General features: G+C 36.7%; 1 protein-coding gene across 5 annotated transcripts in view; it reads left to right on the top strand.

Moving 5' to 3' along the window:
• LOC145994928 (uncharacterized) overlaps positions 1–18,559 on the top strand; it is a 251,363-nt gene that overhangs the window by 121,577 nt on the left and 111,227 nt on the right. For all 5 annotated transcript variants that reach the window (XM_083131426.1, XM_083131428.1, XM_083131429.1 and 2 more), the window contains exons 15-17: positions 1,299–1,371; positions 12,165–12,283; positions 14,381–14,502. In XM_083131426.1, the coding sequence (XP_082987552.1) occupies positions 1,299–1,371; positions 12,165–12,283; positions 14,381–14,502 (314 nt within the window). The remainder of the gene's footprint in view (positions 1–1,298; positions 1,372–12,164; positions 12,284–14,380; positions 14,503–18,559) is intronic.

Here is an 18,559-nt window from a genome sequence, read left to right as displayed (position 1 = left end):
TTTATCATTCATTTTCTGCCATTCAAAAATACAGTTTGTGTGCTTATTTTCCATTATTACCTAATATGAAATTGACGGTGTTGAAAAAAGTATTTCAAATAGTTTGTTCCAAACAAATGCTTTAGTACCTAATTCTGCTCCCTCTTTGCGTAATTTATGAGGATAATAATGTTTTTGATACTACTACTACTACCACTAGTAATAATAATAATAATGCCATTATTGTTATTGTATTATTATTATTATTATTATTGTTGTTGGTACATTGATCCTGGTAATTCCCCCCAGACAAAAATTTGTGGTTGCGCCTCTGGATGAGAATGAGTGATTATGTGATGAAGTTGATAAAGAGAGACTCAAAGAACACCCATGCCCAAGCTGGGGTTCGAACTCGAGACCACTAGCCTCATAGCTCACTGTGCTAACCACTCTGCCAACGAGGTCGGTTGGTAGTGGTTATTTGATGAAGTACATAGTGTGGTCCATAAGTTCCAGTACTGATTTTTTTGCAGCCTTCCCATTAACCCCATCTAGCAGATGACTGTTGAAGTACGTAGTTTGAACCCTTTTGAACAGCTGTAGGCACCTATAAGCTCTTAGCAATGCTCTAACAAATTGGACTGATCAAATCATAATCAAATGATATTTACAGATATATTGGATGGTAAAATTATCGATAAACTAATTCACTGATTATGCTTCTTTTGACCAATACATGTAGAGTACCCGTTATTCTCTCCGATCCCTAATGTTTACAATAATAGTTGGCCACGCAGGTTTAAGAATAGAACCAAAATTATATAAACATTAACTTTAGGTGCATTTTTGAGAACCATTAAACAAAAGTAAAGTAAAGTAAAGTAAAGTGTTCCCCTGTGCATAGCACCACGCCATGAAGGCATATAGGGGGTGTGGGGGTAACGCCTCACACTTTCTTGATCAGGTCGTGAGTGGGGGTGATGTGATCAGCATCACGCCCCTGACCGCCTTTACCCCCCAGGGTTTCCCCCAGGTACCCATGTTATTCGACGCTGGGTGGGCGCCGGGGCCGCTTTCACCGTTAGAAAAGTTCCCGGATTTGAACCGGCCGGGGATCGAACCCAGGACCTTTAGCATGGTAGTCAGACGCATTACCGACTGAGCCACCGCGGCCACCGAGAACCATTAAACACACACTGAATATATTGAAATGACAATTAGTCCTTGAAAGGGTAGTCGGATGTTTTACAAACATATTAATGAATGTTGCAATTCCATCTTTTATTGTTTTGTTAATTATTGCTTGCTTTTTTTTTTAGGGATGAACTTAGACGTAAGTTGCAGAATTTAGCAAGATTGAGAAACATGAACTTCCATATCACTGAGGAGATTGTAAGTGTTGCTCTGTTATATTAGTTTCATACTCTTCACATGTTATAGGCAAATTTCTATTTCTAAGATTTGGTAGAGGTTGACACGAAAAAAAAAAAAAAATTTCCTCTTTACTGTGTGCAGTACCATAGGCAAACAAATAAATATTTTTTGGCACCAAAGATTGTACATAAATTCTGACTGAATTTCTTCTCAAAAGTGAAAAATTGCAACACCTAGTAAACTAAATCACATAAAATCCAGATGGCCATACTGGCCATCCATAAAGGTTCTAATGTACATTTTGTACAGTTCTTTTCTTGTCTAGGCAGCAGAAGAAACTGTTAGATTCATTAGTTTTTCCAGTGGGAAAGCAAAACCAAACACAAACCAATCTTTACTTTTTGTTAAAGTTGCTTGAAGAACACTAACATTTTAGTATCTAATAGACACAGTAAAGATTGCAATGCTGACTGTGAAATTTTAAAGTTGTGTAATAGCAAAAATGTCCTTTTCCACTTCTAGTAAAAAAATCGGTTCAAATAATGGTTTCTTGAACTTCATGTGACAATCATTCGTGCATTTTTTCATGTCCACAAGTTAGTTATGTAAGTCGTAATATATAAATATGCAGTGTGATGATATTAACCAGTTAATTATTTATTATAAAAAATAATTTTGTAGACTGAATTTTTGGAAACTTGAATGTTAAAATCTGGAATTAATACAGTGGAACCTCGATTTTACGTTCTTCAGGGACCCAAGCTGAAAATACTTAAAATTCTGGAAATGGTAATTTGGAGGAAAATTTTCTAAATTTCATAACATTTTGGTATGTTGGGACTATCAAGATTGAATGTACAATGTGGGAAAATGTAAAACTTGGGAATATAAAATCAGTGTTCCACTGTATTGATTTTTCTGTCTTACAGTAACCATTCTCATTACATAGCACATATAAAAAGTAGTGGTTGAATAATGACTGCAGCCAATTTAGACATGTACATAAAACCAGAGTATATAATTTTGCCAATCAACCCATATGTCTATACTGGCTACTGGCTGATATCGATAGACATTACAAGCCTGTAATGTAGAAAACCTGCAATATCGTTAAAAAAAACGTACCGCTCTTTTTGTATGATACATTTCAACTCTTTTCTCTCATATGGGTGTTGATTGAATGTCATAGCCAGATATCAGGACACACATGGTACTGTCCTCTGACATGATCAGTGTTGCCAGTCCAGCTTGTAATTTCGAAAAAAAAACAGGCCATTTAATTAATATAATAATTAACCCCATAAATCATCTGCAATGCATAAAAATTATCTTTCTTTTATCAATTCGATAAATATCCACAGAGACCATCAATACACATCGAACATTTTTGCAAGTGACTCCACAGCTCTCTTTTATCCATCTCGGTTTTTTCTTTGTCCAAAAGTTTTTTACCCCTGAGCAACTTTTTCCATATATTGAACATTAATGTACAGCATGATCTTCTTGTTTAATTTAAAAAATATCCTCAAAGACAAACTTAATATGCAGTGTAAGTTTAATGTCTGTATCGCTTTGTGTACAAAAGTTACATTCATTGAAGGTCTTTGTTGTGTGACTTTTCAGACACTTTGTATACACTGCGTGAGGCACCTCAAAGTACCACCTGAAATAGCGAAGAAACCAGAAACAGTAGCGATGTGAGGTTTGCGGGAAACAATAATATCAAATGGGGCTCGTAAATCGGAGGTATGGGGAGGGTCGAAAAATATCGACAAATTGGGCATCTGGAGCAAAGTCATATTTTTTTTAATGGAACGATATACAATAACATGCATAATATAAAAGAGCACACGCAGAGAAACACAATGCCGTTGGTCTCATGCATCTACTGCACATAGGAACGAAGATATGGCCATGTGAAAATATGTAAACAAACTAACAAGTGGCCCACTTGACCGTCAGTACCACGGCATGTAAGACTTCTCAGGTGTCTGACAGAACTGCCTTTACGCAGAGCAAGTTTTGATAGCAGGTCCACGAGATCATGTTAGTTCATAGCAAGCAGTCGTAGTGGTAAGAGCGAAGATTATGGTGTTCACAAACATAGAAAAAGCGGACATGATCCTGATTTATGGGGAATGCCGAAATAATGCCTCAGAAGCCTACCGTGTGTACGCAGAGAGATATCCAGACAGGCGACAGCCATCTCGACATCTGTTTGGTAAGTTATTTATTAAATTAAGAGACACCGGAAGTGTAACACCACGAGCACGTGTTCGGAACAAGCCAACTACAGGTGAGGCAGGTGCAACAAATGTTCTCGCTGCTGTTCCTGTGAATCCGCACGTTAGCTCCCGTGAAATTGCCAGGGTTACTGGGATGAGTCAGTGAAGTGTATTGCGCATTCTGCACACACACAAGTTTCACCCATATCAAATCTCCCTCCATCAGGATCTTCACGGGAATGATTTTATGGACCGTGTTAAGTTTTGCACATGGTTGTTACGACACGACACATCCGATTTGTCACGTATCCTCTTCACTGACGAGGCAACTTTTACCAATCATGGAAATGTCAACCTAAGGAACATACACTATTGGTCGGTGACAAATCCACATTGGCTTCGCCAAGTGGAACGCCAGCGCCCATGGAGTGTGAACGTGTGGTGTGGTATAGTGGGTGAACATCTCATTGGCCCTTTTTTTATACAAGGGACACTGAATGCTGACCGATACATACAGTTTTTACAACATGAACTGCCTGTACTATTGGAGGACATACCACTTCAGACAAGGAGGGACATGTGGTACCAACATGACGGGTGCCCAGCTCACAGTGCAAGTCGCGCTACAGCATGTGTGGAAAATACATTTCCAAATCGTTGGATTGGACGTGGAGGGCCTGTCAAATGGCGGGCTCGTTCCCCAAATTTGTCACCGTTAGACTTTTTCCTGTGGGGAAAGCTGAAGGACATTGTCTACCGGGATGTGCCAACAACTCCAGAGGATATGCAACACCGCATTACTGCGGCCTGTAGGGACATTCCCTACGAGATGCTACATTCTGTGCAACGATCTTTGCGTGGGCGCCTCGTTGCCTGTATCGCAGCTGACGGCCACCACTTTGAACACACACTTTGACAGGTTTTCGCTTCTTACGCAGTGGTTCTTCGACATACTGTCATGGTCATTTTCATTATGCTGTAACACTGTCAAATACATGGTGCTGACGATGTCTACTGTATTTTTTCTTCCTTTAACACGTTCTGCCTTCATCTTGTCCAATGGCTTCCGACATCTCATACTTGTACATGCCGTGGTACTGACGGTCAAGTGGGCCACTTGTTAGTTTGTTTACATATTTTCACATGGCCATATCTTCGTTCCTATGTGCAATAGATGCACGAGACCAATGGTGTTGTGTTTCTCTGCGTGTGCTCTTTTATATTATGCATGTTATTGTATATCGTTCCATTAAAAAAAAATATGACTTTGCTCCAGATGCCCCATTTGTCGATATTTTTCGACCCTCCCCATACCTCCGATTTACGAGCCCCATTTGATATTATTGTTTCCCGCAAACCTCACATCGCTACTGTTTCTGGTTTCTTCGCTATTTCAGGTGGTACTTTTAGGTGCCTCACGCGGTATATATTTTATAATGAATATAAAATTACTATTAATCATCTGAGACACTCATCACGGACTGTTTTAAAATAATCTCTGACCTAGTGGATACAACAGAAGTTTTGTTGTAGCCCATTTTTGTGTTATGCAGGCTCCAACACATTATTTTCTGTTTTACAGACCATTGATAGAGACTTTGAAAACCTGAATGTTCTGTTGAACTCGTCAGGTTCATCACTGCCTGCATTGCAGGTAATTAAGGAAAAAGGGAAAACTGAATCTCCATTAACAAACGTGCCATTAAGGGTGTGTAAAAGCAGTCTGTTTGTAGTGTGTGGAATTATATTTATTGCTGTAAGATGTGATTGCAGTGTTTGTTTTTTCAGCACCTGTTTTGTCAGATTTTCACTTGTAACTTTTATGATGTCTGTAATGGCACAATTGCCTCATATTAGGAAAGAAAAGTATCTACAGTTTCTGTAGTATACAGGGTGTTGCTAAAGAAAGTTTTACCAAATGTTAGGAGACGAGAGAAGTGATGTCAACATGGTCTAGAAACTGCAAATGACTAAAAACAAATATAGCGAAACTGATAAATTATTAGAGGCACATATTTTTGGTAAATACAAAAGCAAAATGAAATAAAATGAAATTTCGCTGTTATAGCAGTGAAAAAGCAGCATATAGAATGACATTTTGGTTTTAAAAATGTGAATATTATCCAAAATTTGATTTAAAAACTGCACTATTACACAAAATAAACATAAATCATTACCAGAATATTAAGTTTATTCCTGTATAAAGGGGTCCATTTTTGCTTCTCAAATGTATGCAGCAGAATTAATCAATTTTCCATGAATTGCATAACTCTCAGGATAATTCTGACTTCAGAAAGTGTTGTGTCGGTATATAAACGGTAAATTTCGTGTTTAAGAGTCTATTTAGCATTTTGCAGTTCATTTCGCATCATTCCGTGACAAAATAGGGTAGGAAAATACACCTCTCACCTTTCAGAAACATGAAAAATTAACATTACAATGTGTTATTTCACATTTCGTGTTTTCGTCAAAAACGAAATATGCATGCCTCTATAAATTATAGATTCATTTGCAAAGAATTCGGCACATTTCATGATTAATTCTCATGTTCCCATTCTAAATTTTCATCCTTACCAGCTATAGTTGTATAACATGTAAATTTATCACATCATATATTGCTGAATGTCTTAAATCCAGGGTTGAGAATAAAATGTATTTTTTTTAAAAAAAATAAACCATGAAACCAGTTTTTTGGGGGTTTAAACCAGTTTTTTTGTTTAAACAAAGTTTGATTTAAAATATTTGGTTACAGTTAATTTAGACTAGTTGTGAGGTAAATACTAAGTTAGTATTTCTTTGATTACATAACATGCATCTTGCTCAAAATTCTAATTTACTGACAAAATGATACACAAAATATATTATTTTGAGAACTACAATGTAGAGATTTCATATAGAAATGTCTCTTGAATATTACAAGAACAAAGAAGTTAGTGACATATATTACTGTACAATACTCAAACTAGTTAACTAAAACTTTAAGTTCAGTTCAAAATGCACTAACATTCTGTACCTACAGGTTCATTATTAATTTGAACATAAAAATTAATATAAAATTAACCTTGTTTCCATATTAAAAACAGTAAGTTGCTGACCAAGGCAGTTTATTAAAATATAAAAACACTTAACATGTAACGTTTCAACCCTGTATCAGGGTCATCCTCAGACGAAGAACTAAACTAAAGTTTAAAGTGTAAAATTTAGTTCTTCGTCTGAGGAAGACCCTGATACAGGGTTGAAACGTTACATGTTAAGTGTTTTTATATTTTAATAAACTGCCTTGGTCAGCAACTTAGTGTTTATAAAAATTGAAGAACTATAAACACCATTTGTCTTGTCGAAAATTTTTTTGTTTTTCTGGTCTGCTTACTTTTAGAGTTTACATTTGCATATCACTATTAAATACTTTAAACAGAAACACAGGTTTAAATGCTTTCTCTGTGCCTAATCGATTGCATAATGCAAAGATTCTTTCAACCCTTGCTGAAGAAGCCTGTGCTGTAAACAACTGTTCAATAATGGGAAAAACTTTGTCATTAAATTTATCAATGTCATTCTTTTGACTTTTCCACCATTCCTATGGTGTAACCTATGATGCAACTTCATTCTGAAAAAGTAACTCTTGAAAAGCAGAGCTTTTTGGCTGAAACTTTACAATTAACGGAAGAACTTGATGGATACTTCGACTTTACAAAATCAAATGCTGCTTTCTTTTCTTCTTCAGTTATTCATACTATGGGAATGAGAGACGCGGTAATAGATAATTAAGGTACTCCTGTTTTCCGTGAAGCTGTTTTACATTATTTTCTATTAATTTCGGTAGCCACTGTCACCATCCTCTTTGGAATTCGTTGTGTTGTTGCTTGGCTTCCGTTACTGCAGCAATTAACACCGGTGAACAGCAGACGACATATACACAGACATACAGGGGACAGCAGCACACCTATTGGCAATTTAGGAAGAACACAGAAACGTGCCAAGCAACAACACAATGAATTCCAATGAGAATGATGGCAGTGGCTACCGAAATTAATAGAAAATAATGTAAAACAGCTTCGCGGAAAATGTGAGTGCCTTAATTCTTCAGTTAAATCAACTGATGAATTCTTTTCTTTTGGATCCAGCATGTAAGCTAAAAAATGGGCTGATGTTAGAGCCATATTATATCTGTTTTTGAATTTTTGCTTCATGTGTTTCTCATTTGTAACTCCAATTTCCATTTGAAGTTTCTTCCACACACGTACTGACTCAGAGATGGCACAGTTGTTTTTCTGTACTTCATCAAGGGCAGTGGCAATAGGCTTTAACCTTTTGCCGCCCAAGGCCTTTTTCACAAGTAAGCCTCGATTGCCCGAGCCGATTTTGAGTAAAATGCAGAGTTTCTATTAAATGAGTGTAGATCGGAGGCTAATTGCCCTTGAGAGATGAGTGATATACCGTTGTACGCAGAATGAACCAGAGATTCAGACTATATGAAATTTTTGAAAATTCGGCGTATATGTGGGGGTGGGGGGTGGGGGCTAACTCTCAAAATTCCAAAATTTCGGAAAAAAAAATTTGATTCCCCCACCCTCCCCCCAAGAAAAAAGTACATGACAGTGTCGACATGCACATGGAAATGATCGCTGACATGTAAGGAACACAAAAATATTTGCATTATTATCATATGACCAATGTAACTTGAGTTGTACCCCCAAAAGGAATGGTCGGCACGCCACTGATTCAAGCTTCAAAATGCAGCGGTACCTTGAAATGACTATAGCTCAGAAACTAAATGCCCTAGAGATATGAAAGATATACTGTTGTACGCCGAATGAATCACAGATTTAGACGATATATAATTTATGCACATTCGGCGTATATATGGAGGGGGAAAGGAGGGAAATCCCCTGAAAATACTTTTTTTTTTAAAAAAAATGGGGTTTCACCCCCTGCCCTCCGAAAAAAAGGATATGAAAAGTTCAAAATGCACATAGAAATTATCGCTGGCATGTAAGAAACAGAAAAATACTTGCATCATTGTCGTATGACCAATGTAACTTGAGTTGTACCCCCGAAAGGAATGGCCACTGATTCAAGCTTCAAAATGCAGCGGTACCTTGAAATGACTATAGCTCAGAAACTAAATGCCCTAGAGATATGAAAGATATACCGTTGTACGCAGAATGAATCACAGATTCAGACAATATATAATTTATGCACATTCGGCGTGCATATGGAGGGGGAAAGGGGGGAAATCCCCTCAAAAATACTTTTCTTAAAAAAAAATGGTGTTTCCCCCCACCCCGAAAAAAATGTCAAAATGCACAAAATGCAAAATTCTATGCAAATTTGGTGTATATATGGAGGGGAAGGGAGAAAACCCCCAAAAATTATTTTAAAAAATTGTCACTTCACCCAAAAAATGTCCTCGCACTTGGGCACAAAACAACACCTACGCACAACATTCACGGACAAAAAGCTAGAACGTAGTGACAAATGAGTGCCAATTCTTGCAGCTGTTTGAAATTCTATTTTTAGACAATGCTGGGTAACCCCTGTTGCCACTTGTGCTAAAAAGAAAAAACAACAAAGGTTTCCTTCAGCACGCTTCGAAATTCCGTCCTCACAACGCAGATTCAACAACCAGTCTCCCCCCCCCCCCCCGCTTGCGCCCTCACGGAAAACTTTCATTTTGACATCGGATACTGATAAACAAGCTTCCTTCGAATGCACTTAGCAAGAGGGAGTGAAAAGCATTGCTTTAGAACAACAAAAGCCGGTCTTACTTTGTCGGCAAAAAATTGACCTTGAAAAGAGACGCAAAAGAGAAGTCCCCTTTCCCGCCTTTCCCCCTCCATTTTCATGAAGACAAAGTACAAATTCAATGAGAAGGTTTGAAAAACAAATTACAATAAATTAACCTAACTGCTAAGTTGGAAAATGTACATGTGTAGAGAACTTGGAAACTAACTGGACATAATCTAAGGTGAGCTGCGGTAGCTCAGTCAGTAGAGCGTCTGACTGACACGTGGGAGACCTGGGGCAGGTGATTTGCAGGTGGAATTTTTTTATCAATGTCCCTGCATAAGCGGCTCTGGGGCTCACCCAGCCTCTCATCAATGGGTACCTGGGAGCAACCCTGGGGAGGGGAGGGGGGAAGGCAAAGTCCAACATAATATCAAAGACTAGATTTGTTTTGCAGCCCCCTGGGATACTAACCTAACCTAACATTTACACCCCAGAAGAGGAGCACAAATTGAATTGAGTCATAAAGGCTTGGTTGGCTTAGATTGTTTCAAATTCTCCACATGTAGTGATACATTCCCTAACTTAGCACCTCCCCCACCACCACCAATTTACGGTTTGAGAAGTTAGGTTAGCTTAGCTTCTTGTAAGTTGTAATCCTCAATATTTCCTATTTTCTAACTGCGATTCTAAGATGATGAGTTTCATCCATGATTTCTTTGGTACCCCCCTCCCCAATGCTTCCTGGGTGCAAAACTGGATCCCCTCCCCTTTACTTACTTAGACACATCCTTAAGAAATTGTAAATGTTCATTGATAAAATGCTTGGGTAGCAGTTACACTACTCTTGTATTTGTACACAAACAGCCTTCACAAAATCCAAAATTATGCTGTGACCACCACTTCTTGATTTAAAATGCCCCAGTTTCATCTAAGATAATCACATATGTAAATATTAAACTGGCAAATTTACTAATCCAGATCATTGATTTCAATATTTTTTTACATGTGGTGGACCAGACAGATACAGTTATTTTCATTAATTTGTGTGTAATTTAAATATAGATCTTTAATGTATTCCATTTCCTATTTTATAAATTATGCAAGAGATTACATTATTTTACACATCTGAATACATTTATTTGAATTTGATTTGAAAAAATTACTGGATTTTAATGAGTATTATGTACTAAGTTGAAAAGTAAATAAACATCTTACCTGTATCATCTTCAAATTCCATATGTGTGTTTGCACATTTTGATAGGTGACTTTTTCATTCTGGTGAATTGGCCTTCTAGTCACTAAACTAATTAGGCTAATTTTCAGTTACATAAATAAATAAACTTCTTAGAAATTTTCAACGTAGTTTAAACCAGCCAACCTTGCTTAAATCGTTTGTTTTCATATTAACTTCCATTAACTGTTCTTACAGCCATAAGCTAAAGTATCTTCCCACCTGGGGAAATTTTCCAGCCCAAACAAGCATGGTGTGTAACATAGTAGGGCAGTGAAGCAAACCTCATGTATGAAACGTAAGGGTACACGCATGACAAAGTCTCTGTGAAAAATATATAATTCATGTATTTATTTAGATGGATAACTAAAGATAATTAAACAGTATTTTAGGGATGGGTCGATATGAAATTTTGACCGATACCGATAAAGAACCGATATAAAATTTACTGATACCAATAACCAATATTCTACCGATCCTATATAAAAATCCAAATGTTCCTTGAAGAACCTGAATGATTCATTGACCTCCTTAGTAAATGTTTGTTTCTAGGTGACTGCAGTGCAAAAGAAGTTGGGTGCTTACACATTTACTTTTTTAAAAAGTAGGGCATGGAGATTATCCATAAAAATTATAATAAAATGGCAGAATTTTCCACTAAAGTATAAGATATTTATAGATATATCGGATCGGTAATTTTACCGATAAATCAATATAATATGCCTATATCAGTCGATAACACTGGAGTACCGATTAATCTGCTCTGTGCCTGCAATATTTGTATTGTTTCATTTCTCGGCACATTCTTTGCACTTCCTTCATTCCACACTATAGTGTCTGCTGCAGATAAATTGAAAGGTGTGAAATTGATGAAAATATTAAACAAAACTAAAAAGAAAAACATTTTTTAGCACATGGCTGTACCTAATGTCACTTTGGCTTTTCTTGTTCTTTTTTGTCTACCTGTTTTACATCCTCCTAACAATTGGTACAGGACTTTTTGGAACACACTGTATATGACTTGTCGGTATATTTTGGCAAATCATATTTTCATTTTAAGTTTGAAAAAGAACTAGTCACTTCCAATTTTTTCACAAAGGTGTCAAGGATGTGGCACTTTGATATTCACTTTCACCAAAGCATGTTTTTATTAAACATATAGTTTTGTCCACAAGTATGGAAACATCCATTTATAACAAATTAGGATTCAGAAACATTAGTCAAACCTCATGACACATGATGTAGGATAGAGTGGTGGTTAGGACATGTTACCAGCATGGTGACCATCTTGAAGTCAACTTAATTTTCTCAGATAGAAATGTGGTCATGTGACATGAAAATGCACCAGGATTTCACAAAATAAAAGAAAACACATTGTTTTCCAATCCAAATTTGTTTTAAATTTTGTGTTACCACACTTACGGACCATCCTGTATATTCTTTGTGGTAACTGAGTTGCCATTGTTGTTTGTGTAATCAAAGTGTCCATTTGTACAGGAATACTGCTGGGCACGTATATGTTCTGATTGCTTCTTGTGTGCATGCATACTTTGTATAAATCTACATCATTATTCATTTAATGATATTGCATTATTCATTTAATGATATTGATGATGTGCTTTCAGTGGGACCCACAGAAGAAGTTCTATGGCTCAAAAGACGTTGAAAATCTCAAGTCGTTTTTAACTTCAGACTACATTAGTGAACCAAAGGATTCACAACAGTTACGGGCATTTGTATATTCGTAAGTATTCAAAAGTTTATGTGGTTATTTACTATCAAGATGTATTTGTTATAAAAGCATTGTTAGAAATATAAATGTTCTTGTCAGGTTTATATTGGTGATAGTATATTGTGCATTGCAAAAAAGCTTCATATTTTAAGGAACATGTACAGGGAGATTTAGTAAAAAAATGTACGTAAAGGAAACAAGAAATTGGTGATGCACCACTGAACAGTTGGAGATAGGGAACCGAGGGTTGGAGAAGCTAGCATAGCAAGATGTGGGCTGAAACATGCTGAGCACTAGCACATGTGCCATAGGAATGACAAATAAGTAACATGTATGGACATGGTGAGGGTCTTACCGAGTGAGCTACTCATGCCGTTCGCAGATGCTATGTCAGAACTGGCAATCACAGATCAGAGGAATTCATAACAACAACGGGAGTAAGACAAGGTGATATTTTATCTCCATATTTGTTTATCATTCTGATGGATGATGTTCTGAAAGAAATAAAACCAAAGATGAGAAAATTCAAGGTAGGAAATTGGAAACTGAAAACTATAACTGTATCTAAACTTTTAGATGCAGATGATATTGTACTGTTTGCAAATTCACAAGCAAACCTACAAAGAAATGTAGAAATAATAAATGGTAATATGTCAAAGAAATGTATGAAAATTAGGGATGGGTTGATATGAAATTTTGGCTGATACCAATATAAAATTTACTGATACTGATAACTGATATTCTACCGATCCGATATAAAATTAGAAATGGTCCTTGAAGAACCTGAAAGGTTCATTGACCTCTTTAATAAATGTGTGTTTCAAGGTGACTGCAGTGCAAGATAAATTGCATATTTAGACATTTACTTTTTTAGAAAGTAGGGCATGGATATTATCCATAAAAATTACAACAAAATGGCAGAATTTTGCACTAAATTATCAGATAATAATCGATATATCGGATCGGTAAAATAATCGATAATTTTACCAATACACCGATATGCCTATATCGGCCGATACTGATAGAGTACCGATTAATCGGTACCATCCCTAATGAAAATAAACAAAGATTAAACAACTGTGTTACGGATAGGGAGATAAGCCTTGAAGATTCAGAGCTAAACCAAGTACAAAGTTTCAAGTATCTAGGTGTTACAATCAGTAGTAATGGAACAATAGATGAAGAATTAAACACTAGAATAAGGAATACAAACAGATTATATTATGCCATAAACAAAGAATTTTTAGGGGAAAAAGGAAATAAGCCAAAAAACAAAAATGATTGTTTACAAATCAACTTATGTATCAACATTGCTATATGGAAGTGAATCCTGGATAATTAATGAAAAACAAAACTTACAAACAGTAGAAATGAAATATTTGAGGACAACAGTGGGGAAGACCAGAAGGGACAAAATCAGAAATCAAACAATCAGAATAACATTGAACACAAAACCATTATATCAGGATGTTGAGCAAGCACAACTCACATGGTTTGGATACCTCAGCAGAATTCCTAAACATCGAATACCTAAACAGGTATGGGAGGATTGGATGTGAAGATACCGAAAGGAAGACCACGTAGGACATGGAATGATGGAATAAGTATATCCTGAGCAGGAGGAATATCTCGTGGAGTGAAGGATGGATGTTGGCAGAAGATTGTGACAGATGGTGAGCTCTCTGTAAAACCTCGACACCAATCGGTAGAAGAGAATCAGAATAAGTACCTAAATGGACAGATAGTCACACTGCTGATGTACAAAGAGTAGCGACATTTATTGGTTATGCTTTTGAGTTACAAGCTTGTACATTTGGAATCTAGTGTCATAGTGTTGGCAAACTATTGTTAAGAATGTGGAATTAAGTACGTGACAAGTGGTTGTTTTTTTTAATTATGGTTGCCAACTCATTAGAATGAATTATATATCAGCGTAACCACCAAACAAATATCTTTAGATACAATGTTACATTTATAGTTTCTTATTTTACAATAAATTTTGCCTTGGTTGGCATTTTAGTGTTTAATCATGTAACTGATTGATATTCATTCTCCATTGATAAACATAAACAGTAGTAAAATGTCAGTGTTTGGTTCTCTCTTTTCTAGATATTTTTATGAATATCTCCGTGAAATGGGTCCAATTCCAATGAAAGAGATTGAGAAGAAGTGGATGGAAGATATTAGTGTTTTTCCACCAGAAGTAAATGAGATCATATCTGGACGTGAAGGTACAGTTCTAACTTTTTTCAGTTTGCTCTCTCTTTTTAATAATTAAAATAATGCATCAGTGAATATTGAAACACAAAATGTCAGTAATTTTTCAGGAAAACAAATTAAAGATGATTGCACAAGTTGGCAACTCTCCAGGAATTCTGCACAAATTTTGTGCTCAAATGTGAAAAAATTGCCATACCTAAAAGAAGACATGCAAATAAATAAATAAAACTCTGATGACATTTTATGGTATGCTTTACGTAGGAAGTTTAGGATATTGTTAACAAGATTCATGGATTGTTCATGGTGAAAATCAGAATCATAGAACTGCCAATACTGCTTGCAAAGTATTTTTTTTCAGTGAGGTTGTGTTATTGTATGTGTATATCTTAGTGTAGCTTGAAGTTCTGGGAAACCAGAACGAAACGTCGCAGATAAAATAAAAATCACTAAAAATAACTGTGTTAGATTATTTTACATTTGCCAAGTAATTACTTTACATAGCAGAAACAACAAAACATGTGATGATGCCAATCTAGGTTTTTCCCAGTCTCTATTCTGCCTCATTATTGTGTACAGGTCAGTACAAATAATGATTTATTGAACTTACCGTAAAAGTCATTAATGCAATTTTTTATATCTGTAAGGTACTCATAAACATCATAGTGTACACACTAGGGCTGAGTCGATACTGTATTGGTATCGGTATGGAAAGTATCGGTTGGAATTTATTTAACGATACCAGCTGATACTTCCCTGGCATTTTGATCTTTCATGAGGCCCACAAAAATGCTCCACGACCCTTTTGCCGAGTCTAATTACCTTGGAAATTATGCAAAATTTAAACTACATTTTATACTGCACCAATTTAGCAATTTTGTGATTATACATGTTGTATTTTAATATTCTAATGTAAATATTTTCAAGCAAAATTCTTGGTTAATTGATGCGTACAATTAGCACACTAATAGTGAACAGCTTTGAATTATTATAATTTTCCTTTCATCGGTTAAAGTATCGGCTCAGCCCTAGTCAACACCAATTAATTTTGTTATATTTAGCCTCGACTACGTGAAAATCTTGCCTTCAAAATTTGGAATTTGGTTGGAGTGGCCACACCTCCTTGCAGTAACACTTACTCTAATTTTTAGTGGTATTTTTTTTGGCATTTTATCACTGAAACTTCATGCCGTATAAGTTTATTTTACGAGGGTTGCTCCAAAAGTAATGCCTCCCAATTTTTTTTTTGGACAAACCACCACAGCAGAAACAAAAGATCACAATACTCTATTGAATAAAGCACTGTTTCAGCTGAAAGACACTATTTTTCTATGTTATCACCACCTTTCTCTACACATTTTTGCCAGCGATGAACAAGAGCTTGTATGCCATGCTCGTACAAATCACCACCAATCGATTTAGTTCACTGTTTCACAGCTGTGATGACGGCATGATTTGTTGCAAAATGTTGCCCATACAATACATCTTTCATTGGTCCGAAAACATGGAAAGCTGACATGGTGGATGTGGAAGGACAGCCCAGCCAAATTTGCCAATGTGTTCCTTGGTCTTCAAACTCATGTGTGGCTTGGCATTGTCATTCTGGGGGGGGGGGTGTTCCCATCATGCACAAACTTTGTGATATTCCAATGCATTGAAGCCTATATTCAGCTCGCACAGTTCCCTGGTTGTTATTCGCAGATTCGAATGGATAAGCTCACCAGAACGTGGTCTGTCTTTCACTTCACTTTCCCCTCTACTGAAACGTGCCACCCACCGCATCACTGCTAACATCCACTGTTTGGTGTCCATAAAACTGCTGCAAGCATCGATGGATTTCAATTGGTGCAACTTTCTCTGCATGAAGGAATTCAAACGGACATCCAAGTCAGACCTCACATCTGCGGGCTGCCTTTCTGCCACCATCTGTCCCACAGCAACGAACTACCAGGTATATTTCAGGATGATTCAGCCTCCACTGCTGTATCACCAACAACCACCTACACTGTCACATGCAATGAGAAAAAAATTGAGACATTACTTTCGGAACAACCCTCGTATTTGGCATTTTATCACTGAAACTTCATGTCTTATAAGCTTATTTTATGTACCATTTATAAGCATAACACAAGTTCTGGCATTTTAAAATGAAGAGCAATTAATCAAACTACATAATGTCTAATTGTTGATCAGATAGAAATCATGTGATGTCACAGGTAGGAAGAAGGAAGAATTGTTACAAATGAGTTGGATGCTACCATCTGTGGTACATGCTGCAAGCCATGGAATGGGTTAGTGTCAAATAAATCTGTGTAATGACGGAAGTTCTTGTACTTTGGAAAATGTCCGTACTGTAGTTGTAAAAGCTACTTTTTCTCCATTCATCATGCAATGGTGGTTAGCCCATTTTTGCATGCTCATTCAATTAGAATTATGAACAAAGAAACTTGAACCAACATGAATTTTATAATCTTAATATCCCACATGGGCTCCCCAACAGTCAAAGGAAAATGCATCAAATGTAGTTTGTCTTTTAAATCCAGTTTATGCTGTAGAATGCTGAATGGAAATGTACCTACAGATTAAAGTGGGATCCAAACCACTGTGCAATTTGCATCCTTCTGAAACACATTTATTACAAGAGAACAGCGTATTTCACTATACTGTTGGAGACACCTGAAGAAATATACATACAGTTGGCTCTCGATTCTACGACCCCGGATATAACGACCCTCTTGAAGTAACAACCCTTTTCCCAGGAACCATGAAAAATTCAGAAAAAAGTTGAAAAATTGAAGGAAATCAGCCTAATAGTACGTTTCTTGCACTCATTTTATTCGCACTCATTCCATCCACGAGCACTCTACTGCTCGCAAGTGAGTCTGATCTAAAAATAGACACCACCCCACCATGCATGAGTGATATACAATTGCACTTGACCTCTGCCCTTCCTTCCCCCAAATGCACCAATGTTACCCTGCACCTAATGGCCTCTATGGTGCCTCTACCCATCACGCCAGGATTATTTTGCCATTGTGATTTTGCTTGCTCTTGGATACATGAGAAGAGAAGATCGAATGTGCTTGGATGTTATTTTAAATCGACTTTGACTTGTTTCCTTGACCTAAGATCTGCTGACAACTGCAGGGAGGGAGGCCAAAATGACTGCTGGGCTTGCAGTCTTTGTCAATGTTAAGACAGGTCAAGCTCTTTCATCTATTAATGCACCACCTTGGAAATATAGTCCCATTGAGAAATTTGAGAAATGCGAGATAAGATGACAGATATATAACAAAATACAAATGCCATGTGGAAGTCTCTCATTTTTCCAGTTCTGACCTATAGGGGCTGTCCATGAGTAAACAAAAACATATCGAACGGCACAATCGATTCTGGAACTATAGCACAACAACTTCCGGTTCACGGCGGCCGGGTAATTCAAGCGCGTACTTGTGGCCTTTCTTCTCGTTTTGTATACCGAATGAAATGGATCATGTAAAAGCACTTGACGATGAGCAGAATAAGAGATATCAGGGCAAAGTAGAGGCCTTTGCATATCAATTGGATGAGCAACTAGGAAGTAATACGTCATTATTCCAGGATGAGATCCATTTGCTGATTGTCGTTGCATTGGCGATATTTGTAGCCTACATATTAAATAGAAAGTAATTTTTCCTATAGAGCGAGAGTGCTTAAAGCATGTAAATCTTTGGATGCATACATTTATGTTTTAAGTGAAAAAGTGTGAGATGTATGGACATATAAAAAGCGGAAAAAGGAGCTTTTTTCTTCTTTCTTCAGTTAGGGTGAGTCAGAGGGGTGCGGTAATACACACTTGCTGGTTTCTTTCCCATTTGAACGCAGAAATACAAAACGCTTAGTGTTATTTTAAGTCAATTTTCTACTATTTGTGTTAAACATGACGATGAAGATGAATAATGAACTTGAAAATTAATGATGGGACATACACAATGACACACCATTGCTGCACCATGGTGTTCAAACCTAGGACCTCTTCTTTATCAATGTTGAAAAGATTTCATTGCAAAAGACGAAAATTAATAATAGTAC

Source organism: Lepisma saccharinum, chromosome 11, assembly GCF_977018435.1.
Source record: "Lepisma saccharinum chromosome 11, izLepSacc3.1, whole genome shotgun sequence".
In the NCBI taxonomy this organism is placed as follows: Eukaryota; Metazoa; Arthropoda; class Insecta; order Zygentoma; family Lepismatidae; genus Lepisma; species Lepisma saccharinum.
The sequence above is the reverse complement of the archived record's forward strand: the minus strand, read 5'-3'. Positions and strand labels throughout refer to the sequence as shown.